This window comes from Centrocercus urophasianus, unplaced genomic scaffold (genome assembly GCF_019232065.1).
Source record: "Centrocercus urophasianus isolate 14NV4802_14NV808 unplaced genomic scaffold, USGS_Curo_1.0 seq_9, whole genome shotgun sequence".
NCBI lineage: Eukaryota > Metazoa > Chordata > Aves > Galliformes > Phasianidae > Centrocercus > Centrocercus urophasianus.
Window position 1 is genome coordinate 20,524,761 of NW_024885532.1, and position 12,702 is coordinate 20,537,462.

Below are 12,702 nucleotides of genomic sequence, written 5' to 3' on the forward strand. Positions count from 1 at the left end.
AATTTCCCGTAGCAATGGAAAGGACTGATAGTTTTCAATTCTGAAAGCTTTTAATTGAGTAAAGGACTGCCTGTGGCACACACTGCAGAGATGGAGACGGTGAGCTGCAATTGTTGTGTTTCCCATGGCTGATCAATGTGGAAGCAGCATGAAGCCAAGAAACATCTCAGAGAAATTTCTGCTTGTTATTTACATTCATATCATAACAATAAACAAATGTTCTACAAGTTATCAAACTTAATGACATTACAAAAAATATTCCTATTTTTCTTGTTCCAAAAACGATTTGAAACTGCTTCTTAATTTCCTCAGCTTTTAACAGTTCTTTTGCACAGACATATTTGCACAAAAGCCAAGGACCTTTTTAATGGACTCCCTGCATGGAACATCACTGCTGGATCATCCAATTTTATGAAGATAGATTAATTTTTTACTTTAATTTTTTTTCCTACTGAACAATTTTGATTTAACCGAAAATAAGAACTCACTGGTGTCCTCTATCTTCTGGCTTGCAAAAGTTGTTGGTACATAACAGAATCAGAGTGCTTGAAGTTGGAAGGGGCCTCTGGAGGTGAGCTAATCCAACACATGTCACTCAAGCAGGGTCACCTAGAGCAGTTTGCCAAGGACTATGTGCCCAAGGCTTTTGAGAATCTCAGAACATCAACAAATGCAATGCATACCAAACTTTACAAAGAAGTACTGACACATAATAATGTCAATTATGCTGTCCTGAACCAAATCCACTGTGCTGCTTGGAACACAGGCCTTCTTTCCACATTTAAATTTTCTTCAAGGTACTACACAGAGAAATAGGCTTTTGTTTGTTTGCTAGTAGAGCAGTTTGAAGCACAACACAAGATGTCAGATAATTTCGTAAGGCTCCTACTGCCAGCTGCTCCTTTTGGCTACATAATATAAAACCAATCCAACACCAACAGAACAGAGATGGCAGCTTTCAGAAGTCGTACAGCATCAAATCTTAGAGTCGACACTACATAATCTCCACAGAATTTCTCCAGTTCTATTTAGCTGTCTAAAATGAAATTTCAGGTGCAATAAACCTAGAGAATGATTTATTTGCCAATATTTTCCCTTTTTAAAATCATTATGTTTAAGACTAGGAGATTACTTAATGAATACTAAGAACAGATAAAATTATATGACTCCAGAAACTTGATGTATTCAAATGTCTTCAGCATGTAAAACTAATCCATTATTTATTCTAAAAGAAACCAATGTGAACTGTAGGTCACTGAATTTTTTCCCTTCCTAGGCAGAACATCACCTTTTGAAAACCTTTTTTTTTTATTTTTGCAGTCTCTTCACAATCCAAACACAATCAAACAAAAAACTGAGCCATAAGTCAAGTCTGTGTTGGAAACAAAAGGGAAAATATTGTGTTTATATAATACCAGTCCACACAAAAATAGGAACTCCAAGAAGAAATCATTGTCATTTTAACTTAAAAAAACAGCCTGATGGTGAGACTGAATTCGAAACAGATGCATAATTGTTTAAATGGCAGATAAAGGATATTGTCAATCTGGCAAAACCATTCTTTACATGCAATTAGTTACTAATTTGATGGTGAGAGGGGTAAAATTAATTTTTTTTCTTCATCAAAGGAGCCAACAGTTTTAAGTCTACAGCACTTTTGTTCTGAGGCTTTTACATAGGAGAGGTGTAAGTTTATATTTTATGTACTACTCTCTCATTAGTGATAAAAAAGATTTTATGACCTGAATAGGGCACATATTCTTGCCTAAGTCTTTCCTAAGGCTTTACTGTTGTTTTTGTTGGGTTTTTTTTTTTTTCATTTGCTTTGTATTTTCCTTCTGTGGAATCTTCTTTCAAGAAACTTTAAAAGAAGATGTTATCAGTTCTAATGAAAAGCTTTTTTCCTGATCCAGTGAAACCTGTTTTACAGATCCACAATTTGTACAAAGTTTGGTTTCACATTCTTCTGAAGAACCACAGGTGATTCCTTTCCATGTGACTCACACAAGAGACTACAAAAGTAGTAATGACAAGGTTCATAAAATTATGAGCTTTTCCAGGTTTCACACATTTAGGAATAAAGCAAGTATTCAATGCTCTGTTGCATTTATTTGGAGGACATAAAAGTTTGTAACAAAGTCATCCAATATTGCATCTAATTTCTAAACAGATCTCTGCTCGGCCTGCAGCTGCCTCAGATTTTCACCTTCCCAGCAGCATCATGAAGGTGAATGCATCATTCAAGGCGAAAGCAGAAAGATCTTAAAGATTAACATTAGGCAAGATAATGCTGTTGTATGTCTCATAATGTGTAGCCAGTATCGTGGCCACAGTCATCCCTCACAAATAAACAAAATTTGAGGGTTTATCTCCCAGAAGTTATTCTTAAAAGAAAGGGATCAATTGGGAAATCTCAGTAGGTGAAACTTCTGATTCAGCATGAAAAAGAAGCAAGACGCTTTGTAAGTGCAACCCTAGACAGAGGCTATGCAGACCCTAACCCAAACTGTCAGTTTCAGATGGAGTCCTATAAACCCAGTCATATATGATAAAAGAGATCTGCCTTTTTGCAGTTATTCTTTTTTTTGTCCTGATCAACTTCTTATATTAGGAAGTATGTAAGCAAGGGCAGTCAACTTTCTGAATAATTTATAAGCAAACACTTTTCTTAATTTCTTTCCTTATTAAATTTTAATCACAGCTTTATTTCAGTTATTTTATGCTTAGTTTCTTGGTCCCAAAATGATTTATAAAACTTAAAGTTAAGTAAAGTCTAGTGTGTTGGTTTTCAGGTTGGCTTTTTTTTCAAGAATTGCCTGGAAACAGAAGTGCTCAGTTACTAACAGGCCAACCTGCTATCAGGGTGGTTCCAAAGAATGTTTATCAACAGGGTGGTGTACATATATATATATATATATATATATATATATACACACACATATGTATGTGTGACTGAATATATATGTATATATATTACTCTCTAAACATGTGTGTATATATATACACACACATAGATGTATATAAATATATGTAAATTATATTCAAGAAAATAAAATCTCTCAATGAGGTAAGCAAGCCTAAGAGAAAGATTTATAATCTCCATAAACAATCTAATTCTTAAGGTCAGACTGACCCTTACATATGAATCAGTGATAAAGCAAGTAAATACAGATGTTAGAAAAGATGTTTAAGGAAAAACACTCTCTTTTCTGTCTACTATCTCCTCTCACCATCTTCCAGTACAAGACACTAATTTTGAGGTTTTAAAATTACCCCTTCTATCAGCTCATTGCCCAAAAGAAGCACACTTGCCAAGTGAATCTTTTGGAATATGTGAAGTTTTAGATCAGAACTTATATAGAATTGATTGGGTTGGAATGGACCTTTAAGACCATCCAGTTGCAACCCTCTGCTGTGGGCAGGGCTGCCACCCACCAGCTCAGGCTGCCCAGGGCCCCATCCAACCCGGTCTTGAATGCCAGAAGGGATGGTGCCCCCACGGCTTCTTTGGGCAACCTGTTCCCATGCCTCCCCACCCTTTAGGTAAAGAATTTCTTCCTAACATCTAACCTCATTTCCCCCCCTTTAAATTATACAGCCATTCCCTCTTGTCCCATCACTGTCTGCCCATGCAGAAAGTTGGTCTCCCTCCTGTTTGTAAGCTTCCTTTAAGTACTGGAATATCACAACGCGGTCTCCCTGAAGCCTTCTCTTCTCCAGGCTGAACAAGCCCAGCTCTCTCTTCACAGGAGAGGTGCTCCAGCCCTTTCATCATCATTGTGGATCTCCTCTGGACTCACTCCACTATCTCTACATCCTTTCTGTGCTGGGGGTCCCAGGCCTGGACACAGCACCCCAGAAGGAGCCTCACAAGGTCTGAGTAGAGGGGGACAATCCCCTCCCTTTCTCTGCTGGCCACCCCTCTGTTGACGTAGCTCAGGATAAAGTTGGTTTTCCAGGCTGCAAGTGCACACTGCTGGCTCATGTCAAACTTTTTGTCCACCAAGGCCCCCAAGTCCTTCTCTGCTCTCAAGGAGTTCCTTTCTCAGTTTGTACTCACACCTGGGATTACCCTGACCCCAGTGCAACAGCGTGTATTTGGATGCTGCACTATACTATCTAGAAAGTAAAAAAAAAAAAAAAAAAGAGAAAAAAAAAGAAAATACAAACTAAATGAAACCAAAAAACACCCCTTCCCAAAACAATCAAAATCAAAACATATTTGAATAGCATATCTAGTTATTTTATTTCTACTGGCAAAAGGTGCAGGGGGTGAGATCTTTTATAAATGACACCTACAGTGATCATACTGCATAACACAGTGTGTTACGTTACATGGCTGTATGTTTATCCCTTATTTACATCACAAGACATTGAATGTAAATATTTCTGGAATGTCTTCATGAATTTGATACTTAAACTTAATTAAAATTCAGTTTTGAAAGATGGCAATAACATTAACAAATTGCTTAGATATCAGGAAATTTCATCCAGGATCACCTTCACTTACTTTTGCCTGTTATTTATTTGCTTCTTTATTTACTATGTAATGATACATGTTATTAAAGACCCTCATTACATTAATTTTAAAGCTCTTACAGTTTTCTCCACTCCGACAATTTCTCCAATCTTTGTTAGAGTCATCAGCAAGGCTATTTCTTACCTAAGGATTTATATCTACCGACTCCAGAACATAACAGACGCTATTCAATTGCAAGGCATACTGTTCAGCTGAGACTGCAATTCCATTTTAGAATTATTGTAAGTACATGTTTCATAGCTAATCATAGAAAGTGACACTTGACATGGGCATGTTTGAGAACTGGTGATGTCATCAGCCATCTTCCTACAGATTTGATACCTCACTGGAAACTCGGAGCCTCAGGATATGCAGCTGACAGCTGCATGCTCACTTCTAGAAAGAGTTGTTACAGCAATCTAAAGAGACTCTTCAACCTAAATTCCAAGAACTAATGATGAGCAATGTCAGATACATTTCTGAAAGGGTCAAGAATTCCCATCTTCACCAGGTACTGAATTCCCTTCAATTTTTATTTAATGTATTGCATTTTTTCCTTGAAAAGAAAAACAATAATATTCTTCTTTCCCTTGAAATGTCGTCATCTAAAATGCATGCTTACAACATTCAATTGCTCTAGAGTTATAACTCAGGTATATGAGCACCATTTAAAGTATTAAATTTAGAAATAATTTCCTGCTAGCACAGTTAATGGTTCTGATGGTTTCTACCTACAAAATCTACAGAAACATCCAGATGAAGTGTACAATCAAGCATATTTCCTATAAAGCATTTATATGCTGTAAGTAAGCTCCTAACTGTATTTCCCCTACAAAATGTCTAAAATTGTAATAGTAAAATGTTTTGAGGGCAAACTTTTTCCTATTTTGTTTTGCAATCCAAAAGTGTGTGCTAACAATATCATAATCCTTTTTTAAAGGTTTTATAAAGTTTACCAAGGTACCATATAGACTAAGATCCTCACAAGGTATCAGAATGCCACCCAGGAAGTAGAAATTTCTGGTTTCTCTATACTCTGGAATTGTTCTTCTAGAACTGCTCAGGTTCCTCATTTGTTATTTCTATCTATCTCTTAAACACTGTAAAACAATAAGCAACCTTGTAAGAGTCTATAGCAAAGGCACCTTATCTTTCTGGAGATATATAATCTAGAATGTTGTACCTAATACATTCTATGGGACCATTGTTATCCCAAACATCTTTTTTTATACAGCACTCCCCTGAGTTATCTCAATATTAATTTATGCTGTTCTTCTTGACCACACCTCACTACAAATTTTCAAAGGTCACATACACAGAGTGATAGGAATACTGTAGTACTCTGTTAATCCAAATGAGATGTGCAAAAAGTAATTATGTGTGAAAAGGAGGGGGTGTCTATTTCAGGCAGAGATGATGACATGAAAGTTAATGCAAAGCTCAGAGTAGCAGGTCACGAAAGTAGTATTTAGAAAAGCAATGATGGGACTTTAGGAGAAAAAGTATGTAAGCAAACAGCAGTAGAAAAGTGGTGAGGTAGAGTTATCCTAGCATCAGGAACACAAGGATAAGATATTTGAAGACAAAAAGCTAGAGGAGAAGAGAGAGAAAATGCTAAGAGACCATGCTAAATACCAAGCATGGTATTACCAAAGGGCTAAATACCAAAGATGATCATTTTTATTAGCATTATTTAAAGAACACTGGTTATAGAAAGAGTAATAAAGCTAGGAAGTTCAAGAGAGAAAGGTAAAGAGTAGGAATGAAGCAGAAATACAATGCAATTCAACTGAAAATAATTCTTCCATACCTATTCAGTCTTTGTTTCAATTTACTGATCCACATGCCATAAAGAGCAGGCAGATAAATTGGTATTAAATCAGTACACAGTCATAATTTGTTGTTTATTTCAGCTTTTGAATTGTTCTCAACTGGTTTCTTGTACTGAAAATCTTTTCTTAGCTTGCAGAAAAAAATATCATTTCCTAATCTAAACATGCTTATAGATGACAAATACATGTGCTTAGTAGGAATGACAAAGAAAAAACCAAATACTTAAGAGTATTTCTTATCTTATGAATGATAAATTCCAGTAAGAGCCTTTGAAATTCTTCCCTCACACAGTACCTCATGCTTAAGGAAATCTCTCCAGAAATGATAATATAGTAGGACTTTCTTAGTTTGACATCAGTAGACTCCAAGCTTTACTTCCTGTTATGCTAAGCAAAGCGATTCCACTAGATTCCTGGACCCTCTCATCAGCCTTGCTGCTTATGCCTACAAAAGGGATACATTTCTGTGGTCTGTGTGGCACCCAAAATGATGGAGTATTTATTCAAACGATAAGAGCAAATTAAACTTCAGAAATGTGAGTTTTAAAACGTGCAAAATCAGATTGCAAAGTATGAAACTGTAACAAGTTCTTACCTGTGCAGCTGTAAGTACTCTCTGGGCCTGTTTAAAAGGTGAAGGAATCTGTCAACAATCTTGTTCTTCCCAACACCCTGCAGATAAATGTAACACAAGGACATTATTATAACATGAAGACACAACTAAGAGTGATAAAATTTCATTTAAGAGTTTTTATGACACATTTAAAAGTTAAAAAAAAAAAAAGTAACTTTCTAAAACTTTTCAAATACTCTCCATATTTCTTCATAAGCTAATACAATTTCAATTCACATAAAAGAGCTCTGACTGCAATTCAATATTATTTTACATATGTATGTATTTGCAAAACCATTATCTGTTTTACTGGAGTAATCAGAAAAAGGATTGATTCCCTAGAATTATATCACCATTATATCAAGTGTGAATCACTTTAACTATCTCCATTTGTTTATAAGCCCCACGTTTCACAAAGGTATTGCAAACCTCTGAATACCACGAAGTTAGCTTGCACTAAGGATGAAAAGGTAATTTTTGTTGGCCATAGGAAACACACTGCATTTATCTCTTAGACGTCACCTTTGTTAATATTTGCTAATCACCTTCCACTGGGCATTAGACAAAAGGCCCAGAGAATCAGAATTGGGTTGGAAATTAATTGATCTACAACACTGCTATACTACAGAAGCTCTACATTAGCAAAGTGTGCAGAACAGTGACAGTGAGCTTATGGAGTGAATGAGATGTAGCTAACACCACTTCGTCCTCTGTACAAGTGTTTCAGGACTGGCACTTCACCCCTGCCCTGGCTTGTTTGCATGGAAGGAAGTATGCTGAAGGTATAAGGTGTGCTGCTGGAACACATTCCAAGTCAGTCTCATCCTAAGGGAATCCAGGTCATATGACATGTACCAAACTGCACTAATGAGCTTCAGTTAAAAAAATCTTATTCCTCCTGTAAGAAAGTGGAAAGGGAAATCCCTGCCAAGGGAAAAAAAGGAACAAGACGAATGAGCAGAAAGAAAAGCTCAGTTGTAAACCTGCCAAGAACAGTTTGAGAAGATTCCGTTCCTCTACCGAGATTCACACTGACTTCGTGAATGCATCATTAGTCCATGCCACTGTAAACTAAAGCAGATAAATATAACCCACAGACAGATTAAAGAGATTAGATTAAACCAACTTGAGACCAGCTAATCTGTTTCACTTGGCACTGAAACAGAATAGGAGCATTCATAACTGTGAGTTATGACATTTACGACTAAATTCTATCTCAAAGATGGCAACTGACAGTTGCAGAATTGCAACACTGAAGCTTCTCAAAAAGCGACCACAGGCTCATATGGCTGCATTTATGAGAATAGAGAATCACACACATATGTGTAGAAGTTGAAACCACGAAAGGAAAGTTCTCAGCACAAGAGCAGAGGAAAAAAAAATACAGCAGAATTGACAGAAATAGAACTACCCTACTGTAGACTCAACTGCAACATAGGAAAGCTAAGTCAAATCAGTGATCTGCTCACGCCTTCTCATGAATCTTCCTCCATCTGGTCCTTCAGAAGAATCTACAGCTTCATGCATAGCTGTAATAAGAAACTACAACACAATACTTGTCACTAGATATTGCTGAAAATTGTCACCTGAAATACAGTTCTCCACCACTTTGAAAAACGGGATGACACTGTGATGTCAGTTCTTCTAGAAACTCAGAGATGTGGAAACACACAACTTTAGGAACTACATCAGAAGCATCAAAACTAACCAGAAACAGGCTAAGAATCCTCTAGTAGTGCACATGGACAGTTTTATTCTCTTATTCTTGCGGTCAGATAGTTAAAGTCATAAATAGGTGAATAAGTGGGTATTCCTCTAATGTCAAGATCACATACCCATACTGAAAGCAGCTGCTTTTTCTTTTATGAAGAGAGCTAAAGAAAACTGGGCAGACGCCTGCATAGTTTTCTGTACCTACTCCTAGTGGTTTGCACATCTTTATCTCTGCAGATGGAGACTCTAGACAGCTACTGCAAGTACAAAGATGAAGAAACAGATCAATATATCGAATCACTGTAAGGCATACTCACAACTAAACAAAATGGTTACCATAATTTAAAAAAAAAAGAACTTCCATGCACATTAATGTATGGTCTGTGGATTCTTCAAATCATACTTGAAAATAATATTTTCGCACCTAAAAAATGACAGCTAACTTCCCTCCCTTTTCCACAGGAAGAGAACACGCATAGCTGGTTTTGCACAGTTCTATCCATGCTGTTGTCACCAAGGTTATTAACAGGAATGCAGCTCACTTCTGAATGGATGTTCAGAAGACACAAGCCTGGTGGGGGACCACCATGGAGGAAGGCAGAGAGCACTCTTAGCCAAGCAGCACAGTGAAGTCAGTGGGAGTTGTGCCATCACCACACCGCACCCTTTCCTTGTTTGTGTTTGGGCCTCTCACCAGATTCCATACACACCTGCTTTCATTTCATTTTAAGGATACCTTGATTCTAGAACATAATACATTTTTAAAAGGTGCATGCATTATTCAAAAGGCATTCCCACCACATTTTAGCTATTATGAACACATTAACATTGCCCAATTTCTAGACTGAACTTCTTCAGAGAGTACATGATGTGCCTTCTTAGAGGTTGTGGTGTACCACAGAAAATCCTTGGTTGGCAACAGCAGCTAGAGCAAAGTTCAAGTGAAAGCTCCTCGATTCTCTTCCTCCACATTCTTACTTCATGACATGTTGCCACTTCTCTTTGTCTCCTTTATCCCATGACATATTAGAGAGTAAGGAAGAGACCAAAGATATTTAGAGGGCTCTTTTACACCATTAAAAACTGCAGAAAAGAAGAGCTCGGGTGAGTTCTTTCCTTAAATACTACTCGTTAGCACAAGGCCAAGGAAACCAGGTTTATTTCAAATTCACTGGAACCTCATGGGAAAAATACATCTGGTGGTCTTTCTCCTTCAGGTAAATATGAGGAGTGGAAAAGGCTATTTCATTTTAGGAAAAAACTTCTGAAATGAGTTACTGGCATGATCGTAATGGCAACAAAATTACCCTCCTTTCTTTTCAAACGATATGCAGTGCCAAGGAGCAAGTTGTATCAGCCACCCACACCGCGTGCAGTCAACGATGAAGGAATCAGAACTACACGTGTTGCAGGAACACAGTAAAATGCTGGTGATCTCGGGTCAAATTCAGAATGCAATCTCACATAATTTGCAATTACTGCAGCCTAATGTAACATTCCAACACTTTACAACACTTTCTGTGTGTTATATATAGACATACTATTGCAGTTACTTAATGTATCAGGAATATGAAAATATGCTAACCAGAGGAAAAAAAGCATCTCTGTTGGTGTTTCAGCTAAACTGAATAAAAGCATTTCAGAAAGCAAGTTACAGGCAATTTTTCTTCTGTCAGACATATGGGACAAGTGAAATAGGAAAATGGTAGGTAAGTATCTATGCTAATGAATAACAAAAAGGAGATTATGCAATTAGAAGGCAAAACAAACCCTTAGTTAAAAATTCTCCTGACACTGTAAACACTTGTTGCCAAGGATAAAATGACTTAATCTTCAAGCAGTAACTGTAGTTTCAAATATAAACAAGGTTTTTACAGGTCCCGGGAGGTGTTTTGCAATTCAGGATGCAGCTATTACAGTAGTGGGACAAAATTCTCCCCTGCATAGTCCAACTTATGTCAATAAAATTAGAGTCCAAGAGAACTGTGCCCATGTTTTATAAATTAACAGTTTGCCTCTTAGGAAAAATAAATCCAAAAATGCTGCCTCATTTTCATTTCCTTTTAAATAATTTGCTGGTCGTAACCAAAGCAGTTAAAGACCAGTGATGTCCATCAGCAGAAGCAATGCAATCACAGCTTTTGCGTTTCAGCACGCAACCATCCTGCACAGCTTAAATCACCTTCAGCAGAGCACCTGTCTCATTACTGAAGGACAAAACAATTTTTTAAAACTAGGGAGAAAAACAGTTTGCTACTGTTCATCTTGGCCCATAACAAAATTTTGTAATCTTAAAGTCGCAGTATTAGGGGAAAAAAAAGGACAAAACCTTTTTATTAAATTTTGACACGGAATATAAAGAATCCTCATGTAAAAGTCCTCAGTTTGTTACTAGATACACAATAATCATATTGATAGCATCATTGTCACAGAAGCTTATGGTTTTTCACTTTCCCAAATGAAGAAAATGAGGACACTTTTGCTAATGAATGGTTTCTAACACTGGGCTTGGCACTGAACCATCTTCCATGTCTGTAACTTGCCTGCATCTGCCAACAAAAACATTTGCAAGAGTGCAAGCATTTTGATTGAGGCTGCTATTTTTACACCAGAGGACATAAAACCAGAACCATAGTTCTGATTTAAATTAAAAAATGGAGAGAAAAAGTTCTATCACCAGAGCAACAAGCAGCACCTACACAGCTCTCTCAAATACTCCTGGTGTTATAAGCTTCACTTGGAATAAATGTGAATAAATCAGCAGTGATTACGTCTTGCCCCAAGTGTGATCTATATATTGGTCACAGTGGAGCATTGCACGTGAGCACCTTCTAGTTTATGAGCTCATTATTTTATTACAAATTCAGAAGCTGGGACAAACAACAACAACAGAAGATTAACAAATTAAAATTTCACCATTATCAAAAGTCGTGAATTGAATGTTTTGGATACATTCCCAACTACAAATGTAGACAAGCTTGCAGATATCTTACTTTTTTTTCCTGGATTTTAGTACAAAAATCCACCCAGTGCCCTACTGGGGCACCGTTGCACTTGTATTTTCAGTGATGTGAGATATTGTGAGTTCTGCAGAGGGGAAGATATGAAAAAATCAAAATAAAAAGAACTGTGGTAGATAAATCCCAAAGAAAATCAATTAGCTGATTCTTTTTCTATTCTGATCCTTCACAACATAACTTGCAAAGGCAGAAAGTGATAATTTAAGCAGACAGACATTTAAAGAGAATGCATGTTCACATATGTGCGTGACTGTAAAAGTAAAAGACAAATATTTTCTGAGTTTTCAGGAACTGTCACAAAAAAATTCCTTAGGCAAAAATTTCCACAACAGTTTGCCCAATTTAGCTCATTTAGAGCTCTGTTTGTTCGTGTTCAAAGGACAGGAATAAAGTTGCTTTAGGATAGCACGTTTTTGCCTTGCAGAGGAAGTTGTCCACCTTTACAAGTCGAAGCAAGTAAAAATTTCTTCTAGAGGAGTTAAGATGCTAAGCATTCAGTATTTTAAGTTTTGTTGGTGACTGATAATGTTATATGCTCTCAGTATCTATTTAATCCAATTTCACAAAGATATAACAATAATATTACCCTAGATGGAACGATCTATTAAAGCACATTCTTTTAAGCATCTTTAAGAAAGCCTCAATCATTTGTCTCACTAAATTCTTCAAGGTAATGAGAGTCCATTTACATTCATGTCTGACTTGAAGAAAAGCAGAAAACAAGATCTAATCATGTTAATTTATTTCCTTGACTTGCAAAGTTTTCTCTCCTCATACAAGGGAGAATTAGTGGGGAGCCACTCTGAACAAGTACAAAGGCAAAGTCAAAATCCAAATTTTCACACCATCAACGAAGAAGCACAAAATGTAACTGCTCCTAGTATTCAACAGTAATTGAAACAGTAACTTATGGCATTTCTTATTATTCTTATTATCAACTTGGTGGTTTCTTTTTATACTGGTAACAGATATTTCAAGAAGAGTCTGGCAAACACCAAATCCATG

General features: G+C 36.7%; 1 protein-coding gene across 1 annotated transcript in view; it reads right to left on the minus strand.

Moving 5' to 3' along the window:
* VWA8 (von Willebrand factor A domain containing 8) overlaps window positions 1-12,702 on the minus strand; it is a 180,329-nt gene that overhangs the window by 83,872 nt on the left and 83,755 nt on the right. Inside the window, exon 21 of the mRNA XM_042838730.1 lies at window positions 6,947-7,023. Within this exon, the coding sequence (XP_042694664.1) occupies window positions 6,947-7,023 (77 nt within the window). The remainder of the gene's footprint in view (window positions 1-6,946; window positions 7,024-12,702) is intronic.